This window comes from Puntigrus tetrazona, chromosome 2, assembly GCF_018831695.1.
Source record: "Puntigrus tetrazona isolate hp1 chromosome 2, ASM1883169v1, whole genome shotgun sequence".
Classification (NCBI taxonomy): domain Eukaryota; kingdom Metazoa; phylum Chordata; class Actinopteri; order Cypriniformes; family Cyprinidae; genus Puntigrus; species Puntigrus tetrazona.
In genome coordinates, this window is record NC_056700.1 from 2,868,436 (window position 1) to 2,885,101 (window position 16,666).

Consider the following 16,666-nt stretch of genomic DNA (forward strand, 5'->3'; position numbering starts at 1 on the left):
GTCCATATAGATCGGACAGCAAGGCAGATGCCTTTATGAATTAAAGGAGCGTTTGTTTAACAGCAAAACACAATAAACAGGACGTGATGCATGAATGATGATCTTATGGCATGTATTTGAGTATGGCATGTATTTGAGATGTCTAATGCTGAAATAATTCCCTTTGAATTTATATTCGAAAAACGTCCCAACGTCAAATGTTTAGTCTATCATTAAGCTACTAGCTCATAAAAAGTTGTTCCAGCACAAAATCTAACTTTTATATTCACAAATATTTCAAGTAGACAGCACTTATAAGACTGAAACGTATTGGGTTTCGACTGAAAAGTAAAAGAACATTTTTCTGCCTCTTAAGTAAAAAAATGAAACGGCTAATTGCATTCGCGAGGTACAATGGAGCAATTACGTTGAATTAACGTTGTAAAGCTGTTGTTTCTTTTACAAGAAATAAGGTTGCAGTCGTGTGGTCACAATTACAGGAAAAAAATTGTGAGGTGCAATGTCATTTTGAGAAATAAAGTTGCAAACTATCACAATTACGAGGAAAAAAAATGTTGCAACCATAAGATAAATGGTTTCAATTACAAGAAAAAATGCATTTGTGAAATGCAACGTTCTTCTAGAATACAAAGTGAATTCTGAATGATAATGTTGTTTATAAAAAAGTTGCAACTGTGAGAAAATATTTCACAAAGTCAAGCTGAGATTTAAAGTCGCAATTATGATAAATACAAAGCGCTTATGTGGTATAAAGTTGCAGCTACAAGAAAAAGCCTTAATTGTGAGTCACAGTAAAAAAGTGCATTTGAAATCTGTAAGATCTGTAAGATCCAATGTCAAGTTAAAATGTAAATTTGCAATTATGATAAATCAAATCAGATTAATATATAATATTAATATATATAATAAATACTTGCAGTTGGGATTATTTGTTGTTGGGATAAAAAAAAGAAAAGATTTGAACAAAGACGGATATGCCAAATTTGCCTTGTCTGTTTGAACAAAGTCTTATGCCTAGAACTCTACATGAATCTGCAGACAACAGCTTAAATAAACCAACACACAACTGATCAAAGTATACGACTGACCTGCTTTACTCTGGGCCTTCCAGGTGAAAACTTCCTCTTAGAGATGGCCGGCTTGCCCATGCCGATTTTTGGAGTGAATGGTATGAAGGTGGATGAAGGCACATTGCTGATGGCTTGTCCTGAGACAGCCTGGGTCTGGAGCTGGAGCTGGGACGCCCCGTGCCCAACTGAGGGCAAACCCTCAGGCTGCCTGCATGGAGGCTGCTGTAACGACGTCCTCTCCTCCACCAGAGAACTCAGCTTGGCCAAACATCGCTCATCACCATCCATACTGACGTCCAGTTCCTGCGCGTGGCTCTCGGGAATACTGTTGCGCTGCTGCACCGTAACATCCGTTTCCTCCTGGCTCCGAACTCCTGGTGTAGTCTGAGCCGGACTAACCTCAGGCTCTACAGTAACTCCGTGAGCCGTAGAGGAAGGCTCCTCCGTGGAGGAAGCCTCCATGGGCTCTTCCTCATGGGAGGTACAGGCTGGAGTTGGCTCTTTGGTAGGTGATAGGTTGGTTTTCGGCTCCTCAAGGCAGAGCTTGCTGTCATCCTCGTTTTGGGAGACGTTTCCTGTGAGCGCAGCTGACGTCTCTAGAGGCTCCTCCGGTTCAAGGGACGACTCAAGCTGCTGGGCCGTGGACATCTGTGGAGCTGAATCTAGTTTCTGCTCGTGTGCCTCTGAATCTTCAGGACCTTTTGTCTCCAGAGGAGACGCAACTGCAAGAAGCAGAAAGTCATTTAAAATTATTTCTCAGAAATGTACAAAAATACACAGGGATTTTCCACTGCAGGTCAGAGGGTGAAAATTGACCGTAATGTGTTTGTTATTATGTAACATAACAAATATATATTGGTATGATTTCACCAATAACTACATCGTTTGGTCACTTGGTCTTATTTGAATAGCTGACATATACTACATCCAAAAAGGATTCTAATTCTATAATAAATGAGTTAATTCATCATTAATTCATCATTTGTACATGTAAAATAATTTTACACACTACAATAATGAAAACAAATAAATAATTTTACTCTTCTAAGCATATAATAGTCAACATTCGAAGTGGATCAGAAAATTTCACCACAGTTATCCTGAAACAAGAGATCATTTTGGTTTCAGGACAACTTTGATCCACTTCAAATATTGACTATTGTATACTCTTCTTGCAATAGATATTGCAATATAATTCTATGCCGATCTGTAAAATGCCGCTTATTTCTATAGGAAGTGATTGTAAAAGGAAAAACAAATGAGTGTATTCATCTTTACTGACTGAATTGTGGACACTACAGGTCTAAATACAGTAAGTCTCATCGTTAGACGTCTCACTTAAGTTTAGAAATTGGTGGCTTAATTTAACTTAAGGTATTTGAAATCCCAAATATTTTAAAGAATCCTCTCCCTATCTAAACTTATATTTGCCCCTCAAATACTCTATGGTTGATAAAGTTATTTGACATTTTCCAAAGAATTCCAATGTCTCTAAAATGTTATTAGGTTGATTTGCAAATATTGATCATTTCTGTTCCCTTAAATTCAACATTTTGTCTTATATATGGGCCCTAAGGGTCTAAAATTAGAGCAAACGAGAGTAAAAAAGAAATGGTGATCTTTTACATTAATATTAATTTTAACCAAAAACCTTGATGATTAAAAATATTAAAAAAAATTTATGACCCGACCCAAATGTACAAAATCCTGTCCTGTCTGTTTAAATTTGTGTCGCAGTTTAGAAATAAAATAGTATGTAAGTGCTTTTTAATGCTTATTTCATTTTTCAACATTCACGGTTATGGACTATTTAACTGCTTGTGGAAGATGAGTGTCTTCAGCTGTTTCTGTCGAATGTTCATCAAACTGTTCTGAACCACCTGTCTTGAACATCCCTTAAAACTCACATATATCCCAAGTACTCTATTTTAGATTGTAGATCAACTACGCGTGTGTCACTTGAGTAGATGAAGTACCTGAAGTCTGCTCATTTTCCGCGCTGTGGTCTGAGGTCTCGCTGCTTTCTGGCTTGGCTAGGTCGTCGCTAGCATCTGCGCCGATTTCTAGAGGAGGGGGGGGAAGTCAATAGACAGTCCCGACTTGTGTTATGTAATGCAAACTGCTCCGAGCACTGGTGGAAATAATTACAGGACTGGAAAAACAACTCGACGGGGTAGAAAAGTGCAAGTGTGAACACAGGCACATACGGCATGCGCGCCGCTCAGAAAACATTGCGCTCGAGAGAATACAATGGCTTAGAGCGGTACACAAGTACCGAAAGTAATCTTCGCCTTTAATTACGTCGATTTATCCAGCGTTGTCGCCGTACGTTTGATTTGTGGCTCTGACTACACTCTAACATGCTTTATTGTCCTCCTGCTGCCTAGAATGTCATTCTTTTCTGTTCAATGCGCGTCTGAAACGGCAAATTTCCACCTCAAGCACTTAGATCCATTGATTTTGAGAGCCTTATCAGATAAATCAGTAGGAAGAGATAACCGGCTATTAGAGAAATCACGTAATCACAGAAGACTAAATGACTATCGTCCGGCGAGGCTGACATCGGCTGAACGCTTCTGAGGTAATTAGAGGGCAGGTTTCTTTCTAATCAGAAGAGCAGAGATACATTATGATTCTGATCTGGACCAGGGACTGCTGTAATGGAGAGAAGATAAGGGTTTACGATAATGACTCGCACATCTGGTTATTAAGCGCATCTTTTAATTACAGAAAGAAGCAACGACTGCTACTTATGGCCTGTTATGTCAGATGAAGTCACTTCTGGGTAATAGAAGACAGTAAAAGGAATGAGATATTGTTACACACTATTCATTACGAGACAGAGACATAGTCATTGCTGACGTCAAGATGTAAGTGAACTTTTCTGTTCTTCTCCGCCTTAATTTCAACATTTCTGGATGCACAATTTTTGGATGCACAATGTATTGGTACCACCTCAGGTACCAATCAGATTATCAGATATTGCTTATATTAATTTCCTCATTTAGTTAACTTTTACTGTCATACAACATTTACTTAAAGAGTGTTAAATATAGTCAGAATTTTTCTCAATAATTCTCAATATCTCATACCGTAATGTCGTGATGCCTAAATTCAATTACAGTAAACTGAATTTAGTTTTTGGTGTTTTATTTTTAATGAATTAAGACGGTGATGAATTTAGTATATGTCAGCTAACTACTACTATTTAGGTTACATATATTCTCATTTGAGTTTTAGTTAAACTTTTATTTATTTCAATTTCAACATTTTTGCTTAGTATGTAGTATGTTGACAAAAAATATGCATTACTTTGATAAAAATTTTTAATTTTTCATATATATATATATGGAAGGAAGCAGCATTTCTTTATTTAAGAAAAATGAAGATATTTTGAAGAATGTTAGTAACTGTACAGTCGCCGGTAGCCATTGGGTTCAATACTTTTTTAACTTAACAGTAAATGATGACAGAATTTTCATTCATGGGTGAGGTTTTTGTGTAATATCCATATATAGTTTTATTTAAATCATAATAACCTTAATCTGTTAATCGTTCAGAATTCCATCCATAATAACCGGTATTAAGAGTCAAAAGATTTACATGGTAGTTTTGGACTAAGAAGAAAGTTGTGAAAGATACAGTATGTTTTCATAAACCACTTGCACTCGATGGTCTTGAGTCACATTCGATCACCCTCTGCATCTTCTAAGCCATTTACAGTGTAGAGTCTCCATGGTAACCTCTGGTACAAGGTCACGTCAGAAGACCTACGGTCCCGATAAGCACATATTCTCCCATTCGTAATCTTTCAGGCACATATGGGGTCTTTATATGATAGGTGAACCCGGTTAGTAACATAATTCAATGCAATGTAATGGAGAAGGACAGAGCTACAGAGAATGAGCAGCCACACTGGTCCAAGTGGGTACCATCTCAAGAGGTGAATGATGTTAACTCTCTGGTGAGAAGAGCCATAAACAAGATTCTCTAAAATCAATGTGAGGGTCAAAGACCAATGAGCAGAAGCCTTGAAGTCTTTCTAAAAAGCTAGTTCCTGCAAAGACGTCACCTTCATCCTGCTGCCATCCACATCACCACCTGCTGCCATGTTACTTACTTCAACATCTAAATAAATGATGAAATAGAGTCCAGTACCTTATTTTACTAAATTAGGTTTCATACTTCAAACTAGATAAAGCTCTCTATATATATATATATATATATATATATATATATATATATATATATATATATATATATATATATATATATATATATATATATATTTCTTAAATATATAAATATATGTATACACACATGCATATTAAATATATAGATGCACGTGTGTGTTTTTTTATACATAATGCAATGCAAATCGCTGCCCAGCACTAATATCTAATGTATGTATACATACACATATTTTGTACAATTCATACTGTATGAGCAGTACTTTTTAAAATTATTTGATGACATTCAACAAAACCAAAATTGACAAAACCCTAAAAGCAGAGTCCTACTATAAAGTTTAGTTTGAGTAGTGTGACAGCCACCCTCTGAACTGCATTGAGTGTATATAAAAAGGAGGTTTAATGTTTAAATAAGTGTCTGCAATGCAAGTAAAGTGTATAATAAATTTGAGGAAAACCGAGTTAGTAATACTAAAATAGCTTTGCACAACTGACACCTTTGTTCCTGATTTTTACCTACAGTGGGAACCAGCTGACATTAGTCCTCATGCAGGTAACAGAGGCTGATAATGGAAACATACTGTGCTTCTAAGCCAAATAACACACAAAAAGTGACCTGCGGAGGCACAGGGTGAAATCAGTCTTGGATTGGGTTTCTTCTCTGTTGAACCTTTTCAACTTTGAGCAACGGTATACCATGCAACACAATCACACATGTTCAGGGCACCCCGTGGCACCCTAAATAACCATGAGCCCAGCGTGGGATGAGGCCAGATCTGTCACCTCTGCATCTAGAGATTTGCACCAGGACTCATAATGCTGAAAAGGCCTGTGGGCAGCTGTTCCCCTAAAGGTTGGGGAATTGAGTTACCAACACTGTGCTGAACATTTGTACAGCGACAGCGGGGTGTTAATGCACCGCATACCCAAAGCTGGCCGAACGCAAAGCTGTGATGGTATATTACACATGGAGGAGATTGGCAGGAATGTAAAACTTCCTGCAGATCTGCAAAGTGAGACGGTCTTCAGTGTTCAAGTGGAAAATTGAATCGCGCTCCACAGAAGACAGAAAGTCATACGGGTTTGGAGCGGCTTGAGGGTGAGTAATGACAGGATGGTCATTTTTCCTTTAATAAGAAACCGTTTCAATGAATCACCAGATATTCGAAAGCACATAAGCAACACTTTTAGAGACTTTTTGCCTTCCCCGGGCAAAGTAGGCCAAGTTTCAATCCTCAAGACCAGTCCAGACTAATCCAGACAGATCTGAGGCATGTGGGCCTATGGGACGCTTTGGCCTAGTCTTCCACTTCAGCAACTTTTGGCCCGAAGGACTGGGGTGCTTCACAGAGCAACCTCTGTCCTCGTGTTTCAAAGACTCCGGGCTGAACTCACAGTTATTGAACCACTGCGAAAGTAAGCGAGCGGTAAAGACACCAAACCCAAAACCAAGCTAATAAGACACTAAAATCAAATAAAGACGTCGAAGACTCCATTTGAAAACCACAAAAATCTGTCAGAAACCAATCCAAAAATCTCCCTTTACAAAGACGATTCATTCTAAGGCTAACTAGATTTGTCGGGTCGTGCAAAAACAGGTAAGAAAGCAGCCAATCTGCAATTTTATATAATGCGCAACCAGGAAAAAAATGGTACAAAAGATATCAATGGGGTAGTACGCTTTAAAAAGGTACTAATATGTAACTTTAAGGTGCAAATATGCATCATTTAGACTAACTTCCAGCAAAAACACTAGATAGCAAGCCTGCACAATACCTAAACGTAACAACTAACTTACTAACTATTAATACGGAGCAAACTAAGATTTTATTGAGGGAAAAGTCGTAGTGTTCCCTGTTACAAAAAAATATTAGTTTTCTTTCTTTGTTTTTCGGGTTTTAAAACAGAAACTACACTTGAATTGTAATGATTACTATGAATAAATTGAATATGATAATAATAATTGCAAGTATTTATAGAGCACATATTTTGCATGATCAATACCCTATACCCAAACTTATCAACTACTTACTAAATATTAATATTAAGCAAATTAGTATTCATCGAGGCAAAAGTCATAGCTACATTCTTTCTGTAGCTTCCAAATTTTAACAAATAAATTATATTTTAGTGACTAGAATCACTGAGTGTGACTTACACACTGAGTGTGAAATTTGCGCATGTGTTAAGATTTTTTTTTTTTAATTCGTAATCATTTCCTATTAAAATGCTTGCTACGGATACGAAAACGCAGAAACTCGTACCCGGTTATTTTCTTTTTCTTTTCTATTATGAATGAAATTTTTGGAGGCAGTGTGTAAACATGACGGGCCCAACGTGAGATCACGTTTATTTTTTTATGTGCAATTATTTTGCCAAGAATTTCGGACTTAGTATGCGAAGACCTTTATTCATGCCTGATTTTTTAAAAGTGCAGAATAATACCCAATCTTAAACTGTGTTCTCGTAAATACGTGACAGCATTTGTACCATTATTCCTGAGAGAGTAAAAAGATCTCACATTGGATGGCTTGGTTCTTCCAAGAATGATTCAACGTTAGCTTCAGGCACTAAAAAGATGGGTCTTACCCGTCATTCGTTTTTCATCCAGTTGCTTCTCTTCGCTCGGCATCTCGCTGACAGGCTGGTGAGGTTCTGCGTCTTGAACTTTGGCAGGCTCTGAATCATTATTTGATAGAACTGGCTGTGCGTTTTCCTCTTTCACGTGTGATTGAATCCCCGCCTGGATTCCTTCTGCATCCGAGCGCACAGGATCTGATTCAAAGCCGGCGTTTCTACAGACGGAACATATGTGATCTTCTTTGGACTGTGGATGTGCGTGACCTTCACCTGGACGCTCACATTCTGGGTTGAACCACCTGAAGAAAACGAGGCAGCCAATGATTCACCTTTCCGACATTAGCTTCCAGATAATAGCTTTCTGGATGTGCAACTGCTACTGTACTAGACTGCAGATTTCAGATGGAAATGTACCTTTTGCATTGACGGCAGGAAAGCGGGTCTTTGTGGACGCCGGGATCTACGTTGCTGGGACATAAACAGGGGACGGTGGTGTCCTGTTGATCGCCACAGTTTTGGCACAGCAGGCTGTTGTGGTGCCATTGATCACTGCTCCGGGTGCCACACTCAACACACATCCGGCAATTCTACATAGACACGGCTAGCATTAGCTGCATTCAAGAAAAGGGTGATGATCATAGTGTCTCTGAGTCTCAGAGTCGCCCATACCTTACACCTCCAGCCGTTGGTAGGGATAGAGTCCATAGCCGGTTGCAAGCAGAAAGTGTGATAGCCTTTGTCGCACATATCGCACACTAGCATTTTAGTGTCTTCTCCAGGCTCCCTGAAAGGTACAAGGACATAATCAATTTTTCAAATCAATTTAAGGTTAAAAAAGAGATTTTAGTACTTCAGTAGGTTGATAAAATGCAAAAAAAACGATATGATACAACTGTATTGTTCTGGCAACCACAGCTGCAGTTTTTTCACTCTGTATGGTACCCCATAGATTTTTATATACAACATATAATTTAACGTGTCTAATTAGCGACTATACATTAAGCCCACATGAGACGTGAGCAGGTGTCTGTTTATTCCACTGAAAAGCAAACTAACGCAACCTCAAAGGATGCCTGAGCAAATAAAGATGAGCTATTGAGGACGGCTCTACAGAAATGAGTAACAGCGGAGGCACGCAGCACAGACTGGGAAGAATAAAAGGCAAAGCTTGGCTGCAACTCACTTGCATGTCTGACAGACTTTGCACTCGGGGCACTGCCAGCCTGCCCTCTTCAGAGGAGTGACGCTGATGTCCAGACACATGCCGTGGTAGTGCAACCCACAGCTGGTGCAAAAAAGCTGGTCCAGGAGATCCCCGGGGCTGTCGCACAATATACAGTTCGCCTCTTCTTCAACTGAGAGAAAGAAAGATGAGCGGAAAATCAGCGTGAACCTCATTTACCATTAAACCTAAGGTGAACTATTGCACATTTTGCCAACTTTATACGATCTGATCCAATTCCCAATTCCCAGTGAGTGCACGAAAAGACCAAAAAATCAAGGCGGTTCTCACATTTGCTGACGGCCAGCTCAATGTGCTCTGTGCACAGGACAGAGCGCCTCCTGAAGTCCTGAAAGGTGCCGTCGGCCCCCGCGCAGGGGTAATGGTACGAGCGATCACACCCCTCCTCACAGCACTTGATGGATGCTCCAAGGCGCTTACAATATGCACAATGCTGTAAAAGAAAAGAGCCACAACAAAACTGATGAGAGACTGACAGAGCAGACTGTAGTTTTGATGTTAAAACATGTTAATAGAGGGCCATCAATTATTTTAAACACAGTCTACAGTCCTTCGGTGAAACCTCACATGCATTAACTGCTCGTCACATAATTAACATTCAAGCTTAACTGTCGGGCAACTAATATTAAACCAAACAAATCTATACAATGAGACGTGAAAGCTGACAGTGTAATGCCTGTGGTCAGACTAACTGCTAGGGAGAGCTGTGACATAAACCACAATGATGACAGACTGACGGATGTGTAATTATCCCATCATGCCTGTAATCTCCCACAGACCACAGACAAGAGGGCCAATTCACCGAACAGTTGTGTGCAGTATCTCAGCACCATGTAGTGAAATCGCGAAGTCATTGTCATCTAGATGTGCAGTAAGTCAAGTGCACTTTCTGAGTTTAAAGAGCAGATTCAGGCGTGTGAATGAGAATGGCGCAGTCGCAGCAAAGTACAGCAGATTGCAGTAATCCGCTGCGTTCTACACAGAAATGTGCTCAGAATGGGTTTGCGAACTGGAAAGTGCGCCGTGCAACACTAGTCAGTGTGGTGTGGGGTCTTTGGGGAGGTCTTTATACAAATTTAATTCTTTTAGTGAAAACAACTCAGACATAGTGTACAATGTTATGAACAACTCATCTCTAGTGCATTCTTATCAAACTTATCACACCATACCATACTTCAAAGTAAATGCAAACTTTAATGGAATTGCTTTTTTCATACTTTTCAACAACCGTGTTCTCATAGTAATTTTATTTTCACCAGGCTTTTCGTCATACTTCTTAAACCTTCAGCGTTAGTGTTGCCATGATACTAGTGAGGCTGATATTATATCAATATTTAACACCTGTGCGACTTAAAGGAACAGTTCACCCAAAAATGAAAATTATCGCATATTTTTTCAGACCTAAGAACAATGTATGACACATCTTACATCATACATCAGGTCAGAAGTCAGCCAAGAAGCCAGAACTCTGCTCTCGGTCAGTTATTTAGGTTATAATTTTAAAACCAGACTAGTTTTACCCCGCTGTACTTCTGGATAAGTGGCTGCTATCCACCCGCATTACCAAGCTCGGAAGAGCCAGGATACATTTTTTTCAAAATCTGACTGTGTTCGCCTGAAAAAAGAAAGTCATATACATCCAGGATGGAACAATACGGGCTAATTTTCATTTCTGGGCTGAACTACTCCTTTAAGACTGGTTTTATGCTCCAGAGTCACATCTACCCTCATCAAGCGTCTGCATCTGCCCTCAGCCATCAACAACCACTGCCAAAAACCAGCAGCTGGAGCACGCAAGACCTCCTCCGACCCACCAGAATTGTGAAATAATAATTGCTGTTTACATAAACAACTCTCGCTGTGGTCTCGCTGCGAATCACAGAATCTTTCGAACCTGTGCTACTAGTTAGATGATTTCTTCAGGGACGGCAAAAGCGCGTAATTCCTGCATCTCGGCTCTACGGTGGCACATCATTAAATGAGTAACAAAGTCACGACAGAATATTTCGTGGGTCAGCTTATCTAATTGTACTCTTCCTTAATGTTAGCTTCCATCTGACATCCAGTATAACTGTAACCCATAACAGCTTCCTGAAAACGCGCCGGTGTTTCCCTCTAAATACACCAGCACTAGACAAGTGTTCCTTTTTCTATTCGAATCGATCTGTTCTGCCTCTCTGTCCATCGTCCTGCTTAATGAGCTGCTCAGAAAGCAGCTGTCCGCTAAAAGTCAAGCAACACCGCAAGACGATTCCAGACGTGACACGCCGTCGGCCCTCATGTTTACAGCAGCTCCCCACATCTTGTTAACGGCACATTTTGTTTCGCACCTACATGGATTGCGTTAAGCGCGCGGGCAAATTTTGCGCCGCGTGATTTACGCACATCCATCCCAAGAGCGATTCGGCTCAGTGTGATGAGCCGCCTACATGAACGTTTAATTCACGCACACTTACTTCTTTAGCTCCGAACTGGCATTTCCTATTAAACGCAGCACTGCTGTTAATTCGCGAGATCAAATGGCAGAGCGCCATTAAGGAATGTGATTGGAGAGGGTCGCTGCACGGGGGGTGTTAAGTGATGAAGCCACAGCCCCTTTGAGTGCCGTGACCTTTTCTATTTCACAGCTGATCAGATGCGACCTTTAGCAGCCAGTTAGCTTCCTCCTCCAGCTCTAGACTTTCACAGAAGCACAGCAGCTCGGTCGTACGAGGCAGCGGGAATACGATGAGCCCACAAAGAGTGATATTAAACAAGGCCAAGATATAGACTAAAAATTAGGCCTGCGCAGAAATACAGTATGCACTGAAATGTATGTGCAAAAAAAAAATTATTTATAAAGCAGATGTTTTATTTGCTTTCTTCTGTCGCTGTCTCTTATCTCATATGTACCACAATATTTTGTTTAGATAACTTCTTATTACTGAGTCAAACAATTAATCATACAAAATGAAACTTTTCTTTCACATAATATGTGTGTACTGTGTATATTAATACAATTTATAAAACTTAACACACATTGCTTATATTATATATATATATATATATATATATATATATATATATATATATATAAACAAACACACAATTATACATTGCTTTATAACTAACTTTGCTGTTATAAACTATGTTTTTTGTGAGAAAATAAATAAAATTAAAATAAGATCAAAATATAAACATTACATCAAAACAAACTAATATTAGAAATATTGCCAAAGCTTTAACATAAACATTAAATCAGTAATATTATAATTCAAAAATACCAAGATAAAAGCTAATTTTATAAAAAAATTTAAAAACATTATATAAAATAAAAATAATTATTTTTGATTAATAAAAAAATTACTTGTGATTAATTTAATATATGAGATCTGAAACTGAACAGGACCAGGTTACATTATCATTGTTTATATGCACCAATATGAAACACAAAAAAATAAAATCAATGGTTTTAAATTGAATTTCATTTTTTTTTTCAGAAAACGAATTTTGAGATTCGCTGAAGATTACATTTAACAGTCAGTTTTAAATGCTCAACTTGGAGCAAAATGGACAGTCTAAACATAAAAATAATAATTAAAAAAATTATCCAAACAACTGACTGAAAATAAATATATGTATACATGATATAATAAAAAAACCCACACATCAGCAAATAATATGGACCAACATCAAAACTACAACATATTCTGGGGTTCAACTATGCTGGAAGCCATATAGCACAAAATCTTAAAAAAGCTTGAGGAAAGACAGCTGCCGTAGATAAAATTAAAACACACACATTATGGTCAATCAGCAAAAGGCAAAAAAAACGCATTTTGATGCAGCCATTAAGAGAGCCGAGCGTTTTAACCCTCATTTGCATAACCTTTCAAGTACTTCAGTGAGGTGATGTAATATTTGCATAAAGTTTACAGTCATTACTTTATTCGCGAGTCCTCACATGCTTCAGCCAAGATAAACGTCAGCTAAACCAGAGATCTCCCAGCATACCTCTGTGCTCCCTGAGTGGATGGCTTTGTCCACGTTTAGCAGTGATTGATCCTCCGCTTGACACACATAATTTGACCACAACGCGCAGCTCTGATGTGCCCAGCACTGACCTGCAAACACAAGGAAGGGGGAAAGGGTTCAGTAGACGGCAGGGGACCTGTCATCATCACCATAGCAAACAGGAACAGCCATTCAAGTTCATTTCGCTGGACTAACAATTTCAGTTCCTCACCTCAAATAAGTGTAATGTGTCTGACTATGCTGTCTAGTTTCAGACTGTTTTCTGACAAAAGCCTTCAGGCCGTGCTTTTAAGTTCTTTAAATCATCCTCACTACAATCAGCGGGAAAAGTCATTTGAACATGTTAAAATGGATTTCAACAGCTTGATTTGAGTTGGAAAGAAACTTGGTTTCTTTATAGAAACTGTAGATGATCTAGGCAACGTCTTTTCTATAGTTGGCTTTTCTGCGTCTGTGTCTTGGTAAAGTCTTTAAGTTTTTACCCGACTCATCGAAGAGTGTTCGGACGTCAGTGCCGTCCGGGAGACCGACGTGACGGAGCTCGTCCCAGAATCTGCCTCCTCCTTCCTCGGCCCCGACACTGCAAGACAGAGACAGATTGGTTACAGGTCATCCAGATTAGTCTTACACCATATCCTAGCCAAGATTAACTGTTTGACGGACCAGTGGTGGAAAAGGGTTAAAAAAAATCCTTATTATCTTATTGTTCTTAGATATCGTTTATTACTCTAACTGATTTAGTTATACTTTATTCTGATGGTCAACTTTAGACATTCTACTAACTATAAGTAACTAATTCTCGTTAATTCACAACTACATCTCTACTAACTGTCAGAGTAAACTGTTAGGGTAGGTTTAGGGTTTAGGTTTAGACATATACTTGTAAAGTTTTGATAGTCAGTATGTTTTATGTTGTGGGCCCATGAAAATAAATTAAGCGGATAGTCTACTAATACTCTAATGACTGCTAGCTGCAAAGATAGTAGAAAGTGGACTTTCGAAATAAAGTGTCTCCTTTCATTTTATTTCCCATCAAAAGGTTAAAATTAGGTGGCGAACAAAAACAACAGACGGGATGAATAAAAATGCAAATTTACTCTCTGACAGTAGGTGGCGCTTGAGCAGAAATATAGACGTTTCCATGGTTACCCCCTTTATACTAAGAAGCACTATTTTACAAGGCAATATATAGAGAAAACACCAGAAAACGGTGCCGGTGAAACCTTTCTGAGGTAAGTCAGTTCCCGTTTATTCATGTTCCCCCCTTTAAACAGGTAAGACTGTACTCTTTCCTGATCCTGCCCCGCCTCTCTCTCACTTCACTTCCTGTCAGCTCTGATCTGTCCTATCATAATAAAGGCAAAAATGCTTTAAATTAATTAATTAAATTAATTAATAATGACTACAATTGAATTGGTACACTATTCGACAAGTTCTTCTGTTCGGTGTGTTCATGGCGGGACTTTTATTTTGTCGGCCTGGACACACAGTGCTCACATTCTTCCTCTCGTTCGCCGCCGTCATTAAAAGTTCTGCCTAACATAGAAGTCTCTCTAATAATCTGATTTAAACGCTTACGAAATCATCTATACTAGATACAATATACAATTTCTGGTGAATTTCATGCACTTGAGCTACTCATGAAAATGGGTCAAATGGAATGGAATGGAAATGGAGTAAAGCGACTTCAATTTACACAGCATGTTAATATCTGTACAGCATTTTATGACAGCCTTTTATGACAGATTTTCTTATAAATGAGGCAAAGTTTAACGGAGAGTTTGCAAAGAAACTTTTGTTGAGAGATGTAGCAGCCAACTGTATTGGATCTCAGAGCAGCCACATCACAAAGCACAAGTAAACTACTTCATAACGCTTTGTCTTTAGATTACGGGTTTTATATGAATAATGTTTTCAAAACACTTGAAATAACGAGTGGGTGTTAATGCTGTTTCTTATGCAATCGTGTTAGCCAATCAGAACTGTGGCTCTTTTATTTAAAAGCCTTCAATGAGACGCCATTTATCTCAGACAGCGGTTCAGAATACATTTTTTGGAGAAAAATTATTAACTTTTTTTTATGAAAATGCCCCTTTTAATGTACAGGTACATCGACCAATTAAATTTAGCTGTGGGCTTTTTACAGTCATAACTCAGTTTGTGTAATGTCTGGTTGGGTTATTAGGATGTCAAAATTAACAAACCAAAAATGTTATATATATTTAATTCAATGAAAAGAATAACCATTATATCGAAAGCAAAAAAAGGAGTGTAATAATGGTGCGACCACACTGCCACAGAAAACAAGTAACACAACATCAGAGATGTGATTTTTCAAAATATGTTTCCTTTGAATGTAGAACATTTACAGAACCTTTCAATGATCTGGCACCAGTTTATTCGCAAAATATGTTACAATGTCAGTCTGCCAAATATCAAATTAGACCACCCAACTGCATCCAAGTCCAATTAATCCCTAAACAAACGGTCTCTGGCTGCTCTGCCTTTAAATGGCAGTAATAAAGGAATAAGGTGCAGAAAATGCAGAAATTTGCCATTTGTCTCTGCATTACTTTCAATCATTCAACTATATATGACTAAAACTTAAAGGGGTTGCTAAAAAGAATATTATTTTGTGTATATAGTGTAATGCAATGTGTTTACGCGGATTAAGTTTCGAAAACACATTATTTTCCACATACTGTACATTAATGTTTGTCCTCTTAGCCACGCCTTCCAGAAACGGGTCGATTCGTACAAAGCTCATTGTTCTAAAAGTGCGTTGTGATTGGCTGAATCCCTCAAGCATTTGCCGGAAGTGTTACACCCCTTACTATAACATGGCGGTGCTACGACACCAAAACAATAAAACGCATTACAAATGAGGCATTTGTTGCATCCAGTGGAGACATAATTACTGATTATCATGACTTTTAATAGGAAAACGTACCTTACTTAAAGGTTGTGAGTCAGAAGCGCCAGACAGTTAGAGCTGCCCCACAGTCTCTGTGCACAGCTAGCATGTGCTGCTAACAGCTTCAAGAAATAGTTCTCTGTAAACGCGCTGAACACACTCTAATATTCGTGTTGAACTGTTCCGGAACAGTGTTGTAAACTCAACCTAACCACTGATTTCTAGAAGTGTCCTCTTTTGAAAGCAGTTTCGCTTTCTCAACGACACACAGCTCGTCCAGCGCTAGAATTCTTCGCCTAAACATTTGGACTTTCGAAAACACGCCCCCACTTTGTGATGTCATCTTACATTTCTTACATTCAGACTTTTTCACTAATTATAACGACATACGAAAGCGGCTTGATTAATTCTTAATTAATGAGCTCATATCTCGCACTTAATTGAATTAGAAGGTTTCCCAGACCTAATTTCTACAGAGCACACAGAGACTGTGAAGAGTGAGATGAATGTCGGACTGCTGGCCCTCTATCACGAGCCACCGGCACCGGGAGCGTGTTAATTTATTCTTGACATTCAGGCACTGGAGGGGTTTGACTCACAGCCATTTTAATTTAGGTGTGGGGGGGTCGGGTGGGATGCTGCTGATTGATTAAGC

General features: G+C 38.8%; 1 protein-coding gene across 13 annotated transcripts in view; it reads right to left on the reverse strand.

Annotated features, from left to right (window-relative positions):
* Positions 1 to 16,666, reverse strand: part of kmt2cb (lysine (K)-specific methyltransferase 2Cb) — a 93,752-nt gene that overhangs the window by 49,373 nt on the left and 27,713 nt on the right. For 12 of the 13 annotated variants that reach the window (XM_043221961.1, XM_043222019.1, XM_043222003.1 and 9 more), the window contains 9 exons: positions 13,580 to 13,677; positions 13,077 to 13,186; positions 9,354 to 9,516; positions 9,024 to 9,195; positions 8,510 to 8,624; positions 8,255 to 8,427; positions 7,850 to 8,139; positions 3,047 to 3,133; positions 1,089 to 1,792 (listed from right to left, as the gene is read on the reverse strand). In XM_043221961.1, the coding sequence (XP_043077896.1) occupies positions 1,089 to 1,792; positions 3,047 to 3,133; positions 7,850 to 8,139; positions 8,255 to 8,427; positions 8,510 to 8,624; positions 9,024 to 9,195; positions 9,354 to 9,516; positions 13,077 to 13,186; positions 13,580 to 13,677 (1,912 nt within the window). The remainder of the gene's footprint in view (positions 1 to 1,088; positions 1,793 to 3,046; positions 3,134 to 7,849; positions 8,140 to 8,254; positions 8,428 to 8,509; positions 8,625 to 9,023; positions 9,196 to 9,353; positions 9,517 to 13,076; positions 13,187 to 13,579; positions 13,678 to 16,666) is intronic. The other variant, XM_043221995.1, reaches the window with a different exon arrangement.